The 18,224-nt window shown below is 45.9% G+C and overlaps 1 protein-coding gene across 2 annotated transcripts in view; it reads right to left on the bottom strand.

Annotated features, from left to right (window-relative positions):
* Positions 1-18,224, bottom strand: part of LOC111149727 (pleckstrin homology domain containing A7) — a 213,152-nt gene that overhangs the window by 55,535 nt on the left and 139,393 nt on the right. For both annotated transcript variants that reach the window (XM_022506967.1, XM_022506968.1), the window contains exons 6-9: positions 17,658-17,762; positions 14,866-14,938; positions 13,362-13,462; positions 5,066-5,241 (exon numbers count right to left, since the gene is read on the bottom strand). In XM_022506967.1, coding sequence (XP_022362675.1) covers positions 5,066-5,241; positions 13,362-13,462; positions 14,866-14,938; positions 17,658-17,762 — 455 coding nt within the window. The remainder of the gene's footprint in view (positions 1-5,065; positions 5,242-13,361; positions 13,463-14,865; positions 14,939-17,657; positions 17,763-18,224) is intronic.

The raw sequence follows: 18,224 nt of genomic DNA, 5'->3' as shown, positions 1-18,224 counted from the left end.
GGACTACAGTTACACAGAGACCAGAGAGGTTTGGAAACAGAAAAGAGTAAGCTGTCTTCTGATAGGCCCTCCTGTCTGAGCTGCTTGTCAGTTTTGTGAGCTACAAAGGCAAGTTGACCTCCTTGCTTACTGCCTTAACTTGCTGGAGAGGACAAAACATCCTCAGACACAAGACGAAAAACAGTCCAATGCAGGGGACTTGGGAGGAGAGATTTCAAGAGAGTCCAAAGACCGGCGAGTGGAAGAACATGGAAATGGGGGACGAAATTATGAACAGAAAGAGCTAGGAAGCAGGCTTTGGCAGCACTGCAGAGTAGCCCTTCTGGTGTGTGGGACGGGATCTTAAGAATTCGTGAATGAGGGGCACCTGGGTGGCTCAGTCGTTAAGCATCTGCATTTGGCTCAGGTCATAATCCCGGGGTCCTGGGTTTGAGCCTCACATCAGGCTCCCTGCTCAGAGGGAAGCCTGCTTCTCCCGCTCCCACTCCCTCTGCTTGTGTTCCCTCTCTCACTGTCTCTCTGTCAAATAAATAAAATAAAATCTTAAAAAAAAAGAAGAATACAGAAATGAATTTCTATCAAGAGACTCCAAAGCCTGTGTAGGAAGCAAAGGGATAAAGTCAGGAGTTGCAGCAAGGGTGCTCAGCTCTGTTCCTGGGTCAGGAGAACAATGTGGGAAGAGGCTGGAGCAGGAAGGAGGGGAGGGGCAGGTGGAGGGATGGTGCTAGAGCTTGGGGAGAAGAGAACCACAACTCACACTGCTGTGGGATGACTACAACCTGATAAGGGAGAGAGTGCAATTTGTTCCTAGAAGACGCCTCATCAATGTGATCCAGAGGATGAACAATGAGACTGGGAGGGTGTAAAGAAAAAAGAGCCCATGACATTGTTAAACCAAACCCTACGGAGGGTAGCATACCTGCCATAAGGTATCTTAGGTATCTTATGAAGTAAGCACTTTATACATTCATTTTTTTTTTTTTTAAAGAATCTATGCATGCGTGAGAGAGAGAAAGCATGAGCAGAGGCAGAGGGAGAAGCAGACTCTCCGCTGAGCAGGGAGCCTGATGTGGGGCTCCAACCCAGGACCAGAGCCAAAGGCAGATGCTCAGCAGACTGAGCCACCCAGGTCCCCTACATTCATTTATTTGACTTAACACTTAACACTTGTAATAGCCCTCTGGACTAAGGAAAACTAAGCTTTAATAAGCATACCTAATCTGTACAAGTGACTCAGCTAGAAAGTAGTAGAGCTGGGATTTGAACCCACTTCTATATGACCTCAGACACTAAACTCTGGGAAGAAAACTAAAGATAAAAGAAACCAATACAGGAGAAAGTGAGGAGTGAATCAGCCAGCCTGGATGTTCATTGTCTGTGCCTCCTTTATCCCATCCCAGTGAGTCATTTCCCCTTCCTCTGCCCACAGTCCCAGCACTGACTTGGGCATTCACCCCTACCTCACCCTCAGTCCCTGGGGTCTGGCTCTCAGAAGTAAAGCATGTATCCTGCGCTTGTGCCAGTCGGCATGAGCATTCCCTGGCCACAGGACATGGTGTACGGTTTAAATGTGATCTAAGCCTGTCTAATCAGAATGGCTCTGAACAAGACTCTGGCTCTTTCCTGCTAGACTTTTACCCCCGGATGACAGGACTCCAGGGCTCCTGCAGCTACCTTGCCATCAGATCTAGGATCTTTCATGGACCTCCACGTGCAGTTGAAGAATGAACCCAAACCAGAGGTGGCCAGAGCCTAGAGCCTGAGATAATGACTTCTAATATGGTCTGAGCCTTGAGCCTACCTGTTTCTAAAGCTAGACCTATCCTGAACTTTTCACTGAAGGTAACCAATGAATTGCTCCCTTTTTAAGATGAATTTAGGGGCACCTGAGTGGCTCAGTCAGTTAAGCGTCCACCTTTGGCTCAGGTCATGATCCTAGATTCCCAGGATCAAGCCTGGCATCAGGTTCCCCGCTCAGAGGGGAGTCTGCTTCTCCCTCTCCCTTTGCCCGTCCCCCTGCTCATGCTCTCTTATTCACTAAGTGAATGAAATCTTGAAAAAAAAAAATAAATTTGTGTGCATTTTCTACTACCTTAATCAGGAGTCCTACTATATATACCACATACATAAAGCATCTGTCCATATGAATAAGATCAGAAGCATCTGGTGAGAATCAAGTTGGGCAGAGACTGATACATGACCACTGGGGTCCCCCACTTAACACAGATGGAGGTTTTCCAGAGCAGATCACCAAACTGGAGGAGAAGAAAGATTTAGTACTGTCTGATGAATAATTCTAACTAACCAAATGTCTGAACATCTTATTCTGGGAACATAGAACATTTAATAAGTCTGGATTTGCTTAGCTAACTATTTCGTCTCTCAGAAAGCTAAAGGAAAATGTTATTCTGCCTTTATTCAGACTCAGAAGGTAAAACAAGTTGGGTTTTTGGTTTGTTTGTTTGTTTGTTTTTAAGGAAGGAATCTTGGGCAAGCATGATTATGGGATTTTAAGAATTTAGTAAGCACATAATAAGAACAAAAATTAAAAGTTCAGAGAAAATCTAGGGACAATAGCCTGAGACCCTAAAAGGAAAGGAAGGTAGCCCAACAGATAAGGGATGGAGCCTGCCTGAAACAGAATCTGGGGATAGTTAAGTACAACATCTTCAGTTAGGAAAAATTAAAAAAAAAATAGCTAAATCTCAGCTAGCAAATTAATCCTGAATAGTTTGAGGCAGGCATCATTTTTCAATCACAATACTCCTTCCTGTTAAGCCTGATTTCATTCTCATGGCTACCTTTGGCCCGGTGCCCTAGTCAGCCATGAAGAATTGAGCAGAAATGGGACCCCAAGAAAGAACCCATTTGCCATTGCTGGTCTAAAGGAGCCAGGACAATCACGGAGGCAGCTCTCGGAGCTCAAGTTAGAAAAGGGCATGCACAAGAAGAGGAAGGTGGGGCACGAAATCAAGCACAGATGCATATGCACAGTGGACAGGCCCACAGGAATGATGGCGAGAAAGGCAGAATCTAGAAGGAGCTGAACTTCGCTTATTTAAAGCAAAGCAAAACAAAAACAAACTTTCTATTTTTCTAAGAATTAAAATGAAGGTCGGGAGGGCTTTAAAAGAATATGAGACGTGGGTATCTCTGCTTGGGGAAAATGATGCATATAAATAAAGCTGAATGCTTTAACAACTTCTGGATTTAGTTCCATATCTTCATCAAGAAGGATGATCTTCTCTGTAAAAAGGAAAACAACCTCAGTTATGAGAGACTGAAAGTCCAAGACCGGAAGGAAGATGGGAAAGGCCCCAGGCGTCAGCATCCCAGGGCCTAAGGGAACTCAGAAAAAGGCTCAAGAAACCTCTCAGGTGATTTCTGAAGAATCAAAGAGAATGGGAAAATGGCCAAAATATTAGAGACTGGCAAATAGCATCCTGATTTTCAAAAGAAGGGAAAATCAGATTCCATTCACCGTAAGACTGGACAGGCTACCACCAACCTAGAGGCTAAGCAGCATCCCTAACTGGGCAGATTTCACAGCACACAGGACAGAAAGCACCAGAAAAAGGCAAATGGCTCAGTAGAAAAATGGGCAGAGGACAGGTACAGGCAGTGCACTGAATGGGAAACAGAAGCCCCCAATAAACAGAAAAGATTTCCACCATCATGCAGATATACACTGAAATAACCAGATACTATTTTTTTTAAGATTTAATTTATTTATTTGACAAGAGAAGAGAGAGAGAGAGAGGGAACACAAGAAGGGGGAGTGGGAGGGGGAGAAGCAGGCTTCCCGCTGAGCAGGGAGCCCAATGCGGGATTCGATCCCAGGACCCTGAGATCATGACCCGAGCCAAAGGCAGATGCTCAACGACTGAGCCACCCAGGCGTCCCTAACCAGATACTATTTATCTACACAGCAGCTCAGCAAAAAATTTAAAAGCTTGACAATATCAACTACTGGCAAAGATGTGATGAGATGAGTACTCTCATTAGGGGACTATACTGCTTTCTTTAAAGGGCAACTTAGTATACTGATTTAAATTAGAAACGCATTGTATTCTCACCCAGCAATCTGAAAGGCACACATGCAGAGGCCTGTAAAAGGCTTTTCATTACAGGACTATTTATAATGGTAAAAGTTGAGGAAAAAAATAAACCATCCAAGGCTGGGATCATTATGGTCCTATAAAATGCCATATACAACAGTCCAAAATAAAGCAGATACATACACACTGGTAAGGAAGGATTTTGGCGGGGGGGGCGGGGGTTGACGAGCTAAAACATACCGAATGAAATCCACTTGCAGTCGCTGAAAAATCCTTCCTTTAGATTGCTGGAGAACAACCTTTTGTTCTGAGGCCTCACTGACAGACCACAGTCAAGGGGGCCTCTAAACAGAGGACAGTGTCCAGATAGTGAAATACAGGCCCATGCCAGAGGAGAACTGGCCAACGTACACCCTGACTTTTCTAGAGCTCTCCTACCTTCTCCGAGACCCTGACTCCACTCTTCGTCCTGCGCTTTCTCTCAGGGAATTACCCACAGCCAACAGACTCAGGAATCTCAAGATCCTTGAGTGTGCCCTTGGTTTGACCACCTGAGGGAAAGGGTAGCTGGAAGATAGCCCCCTGGCTAGCCCCAGCAACATGGTGGGCAGTCTGAGGCACATTTTCAGTTTGGCAGATCTTTCTCATTTGTCTCTCTCTTCCCCAGTCTGGTGCCCCAAGACTGTCCCTCCCACCCCACAGAAGAGAAGGACAAATGAGAAACGTGCACACCAGGTTCCAAGGCTCCGTATCCCAGGCAATCACCTCACCCTTCCAGGTCTTTGCATTTCTCTGCCCAATGCGGAGAGGACCAGATAACTTCTGGAGGACCGTACCATGTATGCATTCTCCTCCCAGAAGAATTCATTGTTAAATAGGACCTCAAAGAAAGGGCAGTGCTTAATACGAGTGACTGAAAGGTGGAATTGGGGCACCCAAATGTTCTTATCTGGGTCCGCATCCTAGTGTGTGAAGTACTCTGATGGGGACCTTCCATTGGGACTGACCTCTTCAGCGATGATCGAGACAGCACCTGTGCGGCCTGGTTCATGGCCCGGACCCACGCATTCATGTCCTCCTGGGTGTCTGCACTGAAGTAGTAGGTCCTCATGCCCGACTGCTCAGCCTGAGAGCCCCCCGCAGAGCTGTTGTAGATGAGTGCTCGCATGCCCGTGTGCACAGCCTGTAAACAGGAGGTGGAAACCAGGTCAGAGAGGTCAGCACCCATTTTACTTCCAGGAGCCGAAACAAGAAGATACTCCAGCCATGCTCTCCCCTCTTCCAGACCAAAAGCCCAGGTGCCACCCAGTCTGTTCCCACGCCTGGAAAACATCACGGCGGGGTTCCCCTTTCCTAGTGCAGTCAGCCCCAGGGACAGCTGTGTCTGGTCCCCATGGTAAGGCCCTGCAGCTGTACCTGTAGCTATCTCTCTTACTCCTGCTCAAGGAGGGGCCTACCGTCAAGGCATCTGTGAGAGAGAATTTCCAAAACCCTCATTCTGTAGAAGCAAACTCTCTGGAATCCCTGTTTGGGTTCTTCTGAAGCAAGCAGTTAGTGGAACTGAGCCAACAATCAGCAGCAACAGCAGGTGGCTTGGCGCAGGTACACGCTGGGTCTCCCAGCTTGGCCGTGAAACGTGACGTGTGCCCATCAGACCTGCTGCTCTTCTCTCTCTCCCCAAAGGCACAAGAGTCTGCCATTTGACTGAAAATCCTTGTATGCCTACTACGTGCTAGGAAGCCTCAAGGTGCTTTCACATGTACCCTTGCAAAAAAAATCCAAGAAGAGGTACTGGAAATGACCACTGAAAAGCAGCCAGGATGAGTGCAACGAAGAGGCAACGCCACCAGATCCTCCCTCTGTGTTCTGATAGGCAGGGGCCTGTCTTAACTTTTTAATGAAAAACCTCACCAAATCTGCATAGGATGCTTGTGTGAGGAGGAAGATCAGCAAAGGCAACCAGTGGCTCCTAGGTGTCTCCTGGGTACTTCCATGACTTTCATCTCATTTTAATCCCAATGGCCCTGAGAGGTAGGGACAGAATCTCTATTCTACACACGTGTCAAATGAAGGTCTGAGATATTAAGTAACTTTCCCTGGTCTCCACGCCCAGGAACGGATTCTTCACAGCATTTAACATTACCTGGCATTATCTATTTTACACACAAGTTTGCTTCCCTCCAGAATAGAAACTCCATGAGAGCAAGGACTTGTCTATTTTGTTCACTGAAGTATCCCCAGGAATAGTGCCTGGCACCGAGTTGGTGCTCAACAAATGTTTCTTGAATAAATGAAGAGTTGGAGCCAGGATTTATTCCTAGGTCTATCTGACTCTGAGTCCGAGCTTCTCCATACAATGTTCCCAGGTCCTACCCAGAATTTGGTAATGGTTACACAGATCACTGGTCCAATAATCTGGATCCAGACTGAAAGGCAGACCTCACACAAGGGCCAGTCAGAGAAAACAAAATGAAAGAACCAATTAGGAGCTGGGAAATAGCATGCTTCTAGAATCACTAATGGTCATGGATGAAACCTCTCAGATGAGCTGTCAACATTGGCTTCTGCAACCCACACTAACACCTAGGTCCAAAATGCATATAAAATATGGGCCTGCTAGTGACAGTGACATACCTGAATCTATCCAGCTAGTTCCAAGACAGTACAGGCAAACAGCCTGCAGCTAAGAGTCCCTACAATGACCAAAGCAAACCTGATATCCTTCCTTGCATGTATAAGGGGCTAGTCATTGTCCCAGAAAAGATTCCTCCTGTTTTAGCAAGGTGGAGATAGGACAGTGAGAAAAGAATGAAAAGGAATGTGTTGTGTCTTATTATGAGTCAGCAGAAAGTCCTAGAAAAGTTCCCCTGGACAAGGACCCCATAACTTCTCTGATACCTCCTCCCAGACCTTCTGCCCAGTTACAGAGAGTAGACACTCGCCCCACCAGACACAAGGCCACCCACAAGAATAAGGCACCCTCAAGGATATGAGAGAGAAAGCAGGTCCCTACTATACTAGTGTTCTTAGAGCCAGGCTTGTCCAGGAAATCAACATGGGACACTCTTCAAACATGGAGAGTTGGCATGTCTGCAAATGGGCCTTGGGAGTTAGACCCATCGTTACAGAGTAGCTACACATGATCACAAACAACCTCTAACCAAATTGCCAATATGTGCTCTGTCCAGCTGCCCTTGGTTCTGAAGAACAGATTCCTAACTACATTCTGCCTGTGCTTGGGCATAAAAGACATACTAACTGTAAAAGTGAGAAGTACAGGGAGTCGGCCCCATGACCCAAGTCCAAAGTGCACTGAGTCTGAGGAAGATCCCAGAGCCTAGATGATGAGAAGTCTTCTCAACCCTTCCCTAGTCTCATCTCAAAGATGCTCCCTTCCCTTCTGCTCTCTGCTTTCCAATTAACACAGTTCTCCTAGGCAACTTTGCATGACCGAAGAGAAAAGTTTAGGCTATGCCTAAAGGAAATGAGGGTGTAAGCAAGGAAGATTTTACCTCAAAAACTTAAGGCTCCTAGGACAAGACTGCTTTCTTGGCCTTTAGGACTCTGGTCTTGATCCAGCACTAGGGAAAGAAACTGGAATGCTCACACTTCATGCTCCCAGCATCAGCCTTAGAACACAGAGGCCAAGGCCAGGGCCCATCAACTGACTGATTCATTCTCTAACTCATTCATTTAACAATAATTTATCATTAACTGTTTATGTGAAAGGCACTATACCAGAAGGAACAGCCTTAATCCAGGTCCAGACAGTTTACAGTCACGTAGAAAGACTACAAATACCTACAACTGTAGTAAGTGTCACCAAGAAGATGAGGAGGCTGTGAGAGGACTGCTGGGGACCCTGGCCGGCCCTGGAGAAGGACCTACCTATGGGAGTGACATTTAAGCTACCCTCTACATTGCAAGCAGATATTCTAGTAAAAGTAGCACAGAGCGACATGTGGGACCCCAAAGTGGACAAGGGTATGACATGTTCGAGGATGAAGCCAGCATGCCTGGCAGGGAGGAAAGGAGAGAGCAGGGCGAGGTGAAGCTACTGGAGTTCGCAGTGCCAGGTCACCAGGGCCTTGTGGTCATGTTAGGGTTTTGTCTCGTGTACAAGAGCAAGGAGATGCTATTAAAGGGTTTGGGCGAAGGACTGGGGAAATCAGATTCTTGTCTGGAAAAAACACTCTGGCAGTATGAAGAGGTGAGAGCCGGGCTGGGGCAGATGAGGAGATTGGGGGCAGGAGACCATTACAGGAGTACAGGTGAGAGATGGTGGTAGGGACTGAGAAGGAGACGATCGCCCTGAGGCTGGACAAAAGTAGCAGATAATACCAGATCCCAGGAGCTGGGAATGGACTGGACATGAGAGCTGAGAACGGCAACTGTCAAGGATAAGACTGTGAGGTTTATGACTTACAAAGACTATGGTGCCCGTTTGCTAACATTAAGAAGGAACTCCTCATCCCCAACCTTTGCGCTGACTGTGAGCAGTACACTGAACTGTGTAGGAGCTCAGGCCCTCGAGTCAGCCTGACGTGCATGGTGAGCCTGCCTCTTACCCCAGGGCATCCCTGGTCCAGCGGCTCAACCTCCCCAGGCCTCTGTTTCCTCATCTCTAAAATGGGACTGAGGGTGATGATGGTGTTTACCACTTAAGGCTGTGTGAGTATTAAATGAGATAATGCATATATGGAACTTACAGCACCGCCTACCATTTTTTAGGCTCAAAAGATATGTTAGCTGAGGTTATTGTAGGGCCAGTCACTTGAATAATCTAAGCTGACCGAATGAACTGTCTAGAAACCTTGAGAAGACTCTTCTCTGCCTTCTCCCCATTGCTAATGTACAGAGAACAAAACAGGAATTACAAGGAAGCCTGAACTTGGGAAGTCACTCGACCGCGACTTCACTATAAATGACTGCTCTGTGTGGTCTGTTTGCAGAATGGGACCAGCTCCATCTACCCAGGCAGAACTGGCTGATGGGCTCGCCTTCCTGGTGAAGACTCTGACAGGTAAATTAACCACCCGTAGTGCAGTGTGCTAAGAGGTGCAGACATACAGAAGAATGGCACCTAAACTGTCCAGAGGGCTCTAGGAAGGCTTCCTGAAGGAGGTAACCCCCAAACAGAGGCCTGAAGGACCAGTAAGAGTTGGGGAAAGAACATTCTGGGCTATGGTTGAAGCTCAGGCACAGGCCTGTGGGCAAGAATGCTCTGGGGCCCCAGGCAACTGTACATGGCTGGAGGGAAAGTCTTAAGCTGGGAGTGGCTACAAATGGGGCTGGATAGATAGGCTGGGGCTGGTAAACCAAGACCGGGCTTTTTCCTGCAGGAAATGGGGAAACCGCTGACGGGTTTATGGTGGGAGCAGAGCCTGAACAGATGTGCAACTCAGAAACAGTCTGGAGGATGGGCTGGAGGCCGCAGAGTCTGCAGGCTGAAGCAGGCGTAACCAATACCTAGAGAGTACTCACCATGCAGACACTGTTTTGGCAGAAAGTTAGTTACCAACAGGAGGGATGACAACAGCCAAGACAGAAGTGTAGATGGTAGACAAAACTGAAATGGGAGAGGAATAGGGCAGCTCTTCCCCATTCTCTTCTTACCTCCTAATAACCTCCATGCTGATGGAGAGTCTAGAATATAAGCCCTGTGAAGGCAAGGACCTTACCTTCTCACTATTGTGTACCCAGAATCTGTGTCCTACCAAGTAGAACAATGGGGCACATTGAAAGTTTGCTGAATATAAGTAAGTGAAAAACCACATGTCTCGGCAGGCCTTCAGAAAGAATCTAAAGCAGCGGTCTTAATCTTTCTTTTTTTGGGGGGGGCATGAACCCTTTGGACAGTTTCGTAAATCTTAAGAACTCTTCTTAGAATGTTTCTATGTATGCAAATAAAATAAAGGAAATTTGTTGTACTGAAGTATAGTTACCAAAATTTTCTTAAATGTGGCATAATGATATGGGTGGTTCTTTAATAAATCATTACATAAGAAATGTAGTAATAATAGGGGCGCCTGGGTGGCAAAGTGGGTTAAGCCTCTGCCTTCGGCTCAGGTCATGATCTCGGGGTCCTGGGATTGAGCTCCACATCGGGCTCTCTGATCAGTGGGGAGCCTGCTTCCCCCGCTCTCTGCCTGCCTCTCTGCCTACTTCTGGTCTCTCTCTCTCTCTCTCTCTCTGTCAAATAAATAAATAAAATCTTAAAAAAAAAAAAAAAAAGGAAAAGAAATGTAGTAATAATTATTGTAATTTCAAAGTGGTGATGCCCATAATCCCATTTCAAGATATTTACAATAGTCATAATGTGATATGAAGAGCTTTCTGGTTTCTACCTGTGACCAAGGCACAGGTGCTACAGATACCTGTTTTCCCCTGCTCTCCTAATCAAAGGAAACATTACAGGTTAAAAATGTAAAGATGTGATTCATCCATGGACACTGTAGAGCTCAGGTCAGGAACATTTGGTCTTAAGACAGAAGAGCAGCTCAAAGGAGGCCAATAAGGGCTTTTTTCCCCATTAAGGATGCTTGAACCCTTTCCTGCATGGAGATGTTTTTTGCTTCAGATCCTGGATCTAAGGGGCAAGCTTGCTCAGAGATGACCGGCAGGCCAAGGACAGTTGTGTGTCCAGCAGGAGCTCTTTGGGGAGGCACCCAGATGAGCCAGCAGAGCACAAAAGGCCTGGTGGTCAGGGCATTGTAGAATGCCTTCTAGACCCTACCAAGAGCCCTGCTTCACCCTCATACAGAGCTGTCTGTGTCTCAGGGTCCATCTAGCACCAGCTGGTAAGGCACAGGGGCTGCCAGGCTGCACACACAATTGAAAAAGAAAGACAAAGAAGGGACCATATAACCTTTCAGGCTGTTCCTATCTACTACCACAGATACTGTCAACAGTCTCAGGTGAGGTGTCCTTAGCAACAGCCAGAGAATTTCAGCTCTGGACATAATGAAGAGTTGACATCAGAAGCAGGCATAAGGCCCAGGACACTAAACACTGTGCATTTCTCAGTGTGCCCAAGAACATAGATATTGAACTACCCAAGGGTCCCACTCACTGGCCCTTAAAAGAACCACACTGCAACCCAAGGGAAAGGGAACTCTTCCACTATCAGGAAACCACAGCTGGTTCTGTGGAGAACCAGCAGGACACCACTTGACCTGCCTGCAGCAGCTTTTGTCTGTTCTCAAACCCTGAGGACCCCCCACAGGGATCCCCCACATACATGCATGCCTCTGTCTCTCAGACAAAAAAATTAGCTTAAGGACACTCTTACTGAAATCCTTCTAAGAAAATTTTTTTCAAAAAGAAAAGAGTCTATGACACATAAAAGATGTTTTTCTAAATCTGTTTTCACACCTCCCCAGTGAAGTGTTAAAATGAAATATATATAGTTACAATCAGTTACTGTGACCATATTTCAAATGCTGTCCCTGAAAATTACATACAACATTATCCCAACTGTTTGCCCAGTAGCAACACTGAACCCTAGAAAGGAAGGTGTTCTGAGGAAGACTTTTAGGCTGCAAAAGACCAGTCTGAAACCCACTGAACACAATGTTTTCAGAGCCATCAATCAGCAGGAGAGGCCTCTGAATGATTAAATAGAAAAGTATTCCTAAAATGATAACAATAGACATTCATTCGAATCACTTCCTACCTCCTGCAGTGTGTGTGCAAGAGGTGACCAAAATAAGATGTGGAAGAAAAGTAGAGAGGAAGAGAAAGAAATTGTCCTCCCTCCCTGAATGCAACTGTAAGAGGACATAGTTCACATTCAAGTTCTGTCACCACCATCTTCCAGCTTTGTGACTTTGAGCAAGTATCTTAAGTACTCTAATCCTCATGTTCTTAATCTATAAAACAAACTTCATAACACTGACCTTACAACATTGGCTCTCCACAGCCTTACATGAGCTTACATGGATGGAAGAACTTCTCTGGTCATTAACGATTTTACAAATATAAGGCATGCAACAAGAAATAGGGAAGGATCCCAGAATCTTCAACCGACAGCAACTCTGCAGTCATCAGGGCTTGAGACAGCCAAGGGAAAGAGAGGGACAGTTCAAACCTGGCAAAGAACAAAGCTAAATCATCAGCCCAGAAGGAAAGGTAGAGGGTGAGACTGACTTTCCAACCACCACCCCCACAATGGACTCAAGATCAAGATGCTGACGCAGACCCCGTGGATACCACATACCAATGCTCTCTTTAACGTTCACAGAGAATGCTGAGTATCTTATCTTGTGCTTTTCCATGATCCTTTAGCTCTCTATGACTGGCAAACTTGACTTCTGTTCAACCTCTGCTTTAGTACCTAATGTCCAGTACTCACCTTACACCCTCAACATATGAACAGCTAAGCTACATGAGTAGTGGAAGCAGGGGCCCCTTCCCCCACTTGAAATGCGCTTCATTGCCTTGTATCCTGAGCAGTGTGAGAGGGCGTTCCCCTGTGGTTACTGGCACCAAGGGCCGCTTACTTCAGTGCTGAGACTTGCACTCAACCGCCAATTAAATAGAATTTCAACTCACCCTATCCTTACCATCCCTAGGAGACCCAAAAAAAAGCAGAAGGGAAGGAATGCGTGGAAGTAACCAGACGAGGTGGCCCCAGGATTCCCCAAGTTTGGGCCTGACCACCACCTTCCTGGAGCCTCCACGCCCAGCTCTGAAGAGGCCAGAGGGCGTCAAAGGACCACCATCAGTCATCACGGCCACACTCGCTTGACATGTGACCAAGCAGAAAGTAGAAAAGGGGTTTTACTGTTGAAGGGATTTCCGTGGGAACCTTTAGTGATCCAGAAAACAGATCAAATTTGATTCTATTTGCTTTCCAACAAGAAAAACGAAGCAGACAAACTTGAAAAGCTCTTCAACATGAGCTTCTAATCCTCAATGTAAGTTTTCATAATAGAACTGCTATAAATCCATGATGAGTGACCGTCACTTGCAGGAAGTGAAGGATACTAATTAGACCGGCTGATTGCAGTGATAAGAAGGCATGAGGGGGACGAGGAATCACAGGACTGGTAGAGATAGGAAAGACGGTCTGAATACTTGAGCAAAGCTGAGGGACTCAGAAGCTCAGATACAAATGAAAGTACTTCTGATGTGGTATTATCATTTAAAGAATTTACAACATTGTTAACACACACCTGAAATACTCTAGCTTCTTAAATTCTCCCCACTCCCCACATAAAACAACTGCTTTTATGAGGCCATTTTTAGGAACACAAAATTTGTTAGGGTGGAGCTGCAACCCTGGAGGGGAGGGGGCAGTACCTTAAAGGAATACTTGCGACTTATGCGGTCCTCAGGGGCTACAGGCGAGATCACATAGCTGGGCAGAGGGATGCTCCCAAGGACCGCTTCTTCTCGGCTGTCTTTGAATGGAAAAAACACATCAGAATCATCTTCTGTGGACCCTTTCCTGGGTTGGGCCATCCCACTGCCCCCATTCAAGGCCCCTTATAGCTCCCTAGGACTACTGTCATCACTGATCGTCCATTCAGGTGCTCCCTGGGGACCTTGCAGTTAATGCGGGAATGACACAGGTGAGTCAGATGGGGTCAGACACAGGCACAGAGACATGCTCAGTGCAACCTGTGAACTCCTGAAACAGGGCAGTATGCCGAGTACTGTGGGAACACAGAGGCAGAAGCGGCACACAGTCCGGGGAGGCAGAGAAGGCTTTGGAAGGAGATAACTAAAGTGTTTTAAAGGATGGGGAAGGGCATTCTGGGAAGAGCAAACCTCATAGGCAAAGTTAGAGCATGTGCGAAATAGCCTACCTTCTACATCTATTCTCCTCCTCCTCCAAACTATCTTCATCACAGAGGTAACTTCCTAATGACAGCATTGGTCTTGCTGCTCTCCTACTCAAGGACACTTGCTGACTGCCCACTGGATGCAAAACGCAGTTTAACTTACTCTACCTAGTGGCACAACCCCCTTGCATTTTGGCTCTTACCCACTTCCTGAGCCATCTTTCTACCATGTCCTGCATGCAAGACTCACTTTGGCCTCACAGGTCTGTCCTTCCACTTTCTTCTGCTTCCAGAACTTTATTCAAGTTGCTTCCTCTGCTTGAAATGCCCATCTGCCCCCATATGCAGGCAAAGCTCTACCTACCTTTATAAGCCCAACTCAAATTCCATTGATTCTGAAAAGCCTCCCCCAATTCTCCAACATGGAATTAATTTATTGCTCCCCCTGAATTGCTTAAGCACACTGAATGTCCTTTAAAGCACCTAACACAGCCTAGTCTGTCTTACAAGAAAACTCTCTCTTCCTCCACATTTTGAGTCTTACTTCTTTCTCACTATTGCATAGCCCTAACTCTTTGTACTGGCACTCCAAAAATGTACATGTGGCCAACTAAATTCACAAGTTGGTTCATCCAATATTACAGGGGATAGATCCAGACAACAAGTTATAAAATACAGTGATTTATCTACACTTCCCACCTCTCCAGATGGTGTTGAAGGCATGCCTGTGTTCCAAATGGGGTAGAAGCTGAGACAACTCCAGACTTGGAGAGCCTAAGTAGCAGATAAACTGGATTCTATTTATTTTAACTCAACAAGTGGCACTTCAAGTATAAGGACTGGTAAAAATGAAGTCATCAGCCATTCACATATGTAAAAGTGAACACTTTGGCAAGTAAACAGGTTATAAACTAGCTTGGGCCACTGGTCCAGTCACTGGGTTTGAGAATATAACCCCTGTATCACCTCACCATCCCCTCCCGCAAAAAGAGCCCTTGATGGCCTGAGCCTCAGCTCACCTTTATAGTAAAACAAGCAATAATCAGCGAGCACAAACCACCTCCTTTTCCATAGTCTCATTCCAGAACTGTCCTGCAAAGCAAAAAAAAACTAATCAGACAATATCTGAGCATACTCTTTCCCCTTTCCAATCATGCAAGGCGTGATGTTAGAACCAAGACTTACCCATAGCCACTCGTTCTTTCAATAAATTAATGAATTAATAAGTTTACTGCATGGTCATATTTTAATAGGACTTTCAAATTTAGATTCAATGATGGTTTGTCCCCAGGAAGTTTTGTGTGTTTCCTGGAAACAGATTAATGTAAATATCCTCCTTTTAGAAAGAAAGATGTGAATTCAAAAAATACAGTTCTTCCATTAAGAAAGAAATCAGTTTTTAACAAAAAGGAAGCTATTTATTTATTTAGGTGCTATTCTGGAAAATATCTTCTCTTTTGCTGAAGAGAAAATTGATTTACACAGAATGGATTTTCCTTTCATTCAGTGTAAGAGACTTGGATTGTCTTGCTATCAATTGCCTCATAACATGAATTTATCTTTATGCATCTAAAATGTAAATCAATACATTCATTAAAAATATTTTAGGTGATTGTAAACATTCTAAAAAAAAAATAATAAATAAGGCCAGGGTAGGAAAATAGTAGAGCTGTAGGGTCATTTTTCTCCCAAACCTAGGAAAACTCCAGAGTTGCTTTTAGCTGTTAAAACTGTTTTCCTGGGCACCTGGGTGGCTCAGTCGGTTAAATGTCTCAGGTCATGATCCCAGAGTCCTGGAATCAAGTCCCACATCAGGCTCCCTGCTCAGCAGGAAGTCTGCCTCTTCCTCTCTCTCTGCCTGCTGCTCTGCCTACCTGTGCTCTCTCTCTGTCAGATAAATAAATAAAATCTTTTTTAAAAAAAGTTTTCCTTCTGCAAATTTTTCGACAAGTTTAAATTTAAAAAAATAACAGTTGTGTTAGTCTCTAAACCTAAGCACAGCATGAAGTTTTGTTCACTCTCCACTTATTAAAGTGCTAAAAACAAATTTAACTTGCTGAGTTCATGCATCTCTTGGTTTTATCTTCTGCTCTGACCAGATGATCTCTAAGATCTTGACATATTGCTTTGTTTGGAAAACTCCTCTCCATCCTTTCACACCTAGTGCAAATGTCACTTCCTCTGGGAAGCCTTTCAGGACTCCCCCACGCACAGCTACATTCTCTGTGTTGTGTGTCCACAGCACTCCACACAGGCCTCTTACAGTTACTGGGCTGGGCAGTGGGGGCTGGGGAGAATTACTTACAGCCCCTTCCTTCTTCCTCCACATATCAAAGGAGCATACTTTTGTTTATTGGGGACGGGGATGCAAGTGGAAAAGTCAGAAGGTTATTCAGGCAAAGAGTTGGGCAGAGAGGCAAGGAAAGAGACACAGCTGTGAGGGAAGTGGGGTCACTGAGAGAGATGCCAGCACTGTGTCTGACAGAGAAGGTTAGCTATGGAAGCTGCCTTGGGGAGTCTGATGGGAAAGAGATTTCGAGGGGACTTCCAGGAACCTCTTCCATGTAGTGCACAATATAATGCCCTCTTCTGTCTTCCCTCAAAGCATTTGGTAAAAATTAACATCATAGCTCTTGGAGTTTGTGTTTTTTTGGATGGTATGATATGTGAGAGACGATGAGGGCGATGAGAGGACATGTGAGAGATGTGTCTGTTTCCCCAGGAAACTGAGTTCCTCACTGGCAGGAATCACATGTTATTCAGCTCTTTATCCATGCTGTGGAAGCAGTTAGAACATGGCAGGCAGGGGATCCTGGGTGGCACAGTCAGTTAAGTGTCCAATTTTTGTTTCCAGCTCAGGTCATGATTTCAAGGTTGTGGGATCAAGCCCCACGTTGGGCTTTGCATTCAGTGCAGAGCCTACCAAGATTTTCCCTGTCTCTTCCCCTGCCCCTCCCTGCTGCATGCGCTCTCTCTCCCTCTCCTGAAAACAAATAAATCTTTGAGGGGATCTTAATTAAAAAAAAAAAAAAAAAGAAAAGAAAAGAAAAAAAAAAAAAGAACCTGGCAGGCACTTGGTAAACAGATAGGCAGAAGGACAAATGGATGGATGGCAAGGAGAGAAGGAAGGAGACAAAAGGGACATGCTCTCTGGCCCTGGGAGCTCACAGCCTATTTGTGGCCAGAGGACATGAGACAGAACAGTTGGTAGCGAGTTGAGAGATGCATGATAGCCTCAGGGGAGCTGACAGGGATTCACGAGTGGAGGGATGTAGGAGAAGAAAGAGCTGTTTCTAACCAGGGTACCTAGGAGAACGGTAGTATCGTCACTAAGATCCAGAAAAAGTAGGCTGGGGAAAAAAGAGAGGTAAGGGGTGAGGAGGCAATGAGTTTGAGTTTGGCTGATTCGAAATCCAAGGTACTGGGGAGCTAGACATGTGTGCTAGACCAGGGGAGAGGAAAAGATAGGATTTTTCAGCCAAATGATAGCAAAGGCTCTTTAACATCAAGAGGCCAAGTGCTGGCCGGGGACTGTGGGTAAGGATGGATTCATACTGACCCACCCAGTGAGTGCCTGGGTCCCGGGGCAGCCAATAGTACTGGGAACCCAAGGGGTCAAGTAGGTTTGGGGAGGGAAGCTATAGCCACTGAGAAGACAATCCACTCATAAAAATGGACAGCACATCTCCCTCAGACAAAGCCAGGAACAGAGAGCTTATTAAGAGTCTGTTCTCAGCTCCCAGGGGCCAGGGTAAGGACAGAGATCAGCTAGAGCCACCCCCCTCCCCCCCTCCCCTCCCAGTCTCCTCACCTGCTTGTGCAGCCATCCCCTCACCACCACCGGAACATTGGGGTTCCTCCGAATGGCCTGGTCCCTCTTCCCAAAGCTGTGGACTTTATTGCTGGACTTCATGATCTAGGAAGAAGCAGACTCAAATTCTAGCAGCACTTAGGGGACTTCGGGAGTCACAAAAAGCACCTACACGATAGGAGAGCTGTAGGCTCTTCTGCCTTACTCTGAGTAGCAGTGCCCTTTGATGAAAAGAATAGCAAGGAGACCAGAATAGGCGGGCACAAGGCCACAGCATTTTAATTAAAAGGCGAATCCAAGGCCTAGCAGGCTTCCCGTCTAGGTCACGGAGGGAAAAAAACAAAAACAAAACAACAACAAAAAAAAAACTTAAAGGGATTTTTCAATGAACTTTCACCAGCAGCTGTTGGCCTTCATATGTCCTAGGCTTTCTGGAGCAAAGCTACTTTTCCATCATAGATTTTGCCAATTTCCAGCTATTTACCGTCCTACCTGGGTTTAGTCCTCAGCACTCACCCCTTCTCTGCAATGCTGGTTCTTTTCCCTGCTCTTCAGTCAATGGTCCCA

Source organism: Enhydra lutris, unplaced genomic scaffold (assembly GCF_002288905.1).
Source record: "Enhydra lutris kenyoni isolate GAN:26980312 unplaced genomic scaffold, ASM228890v2 scaffoldscaffold22, whole genome shotgun sequence".
In the NCBI taxonomy this organism is placed as follows: domain Eukaryota; kingdom Metazoa; phylum Chordata; class Mammalia; order Carnivora; family Mustelidae; genus Enhydra; species Enhydra lutris.
Note: the sequence above shows the minus strand (reverse complement) of the source record. Positions and strands in the feature narration are given on the sequence as shown.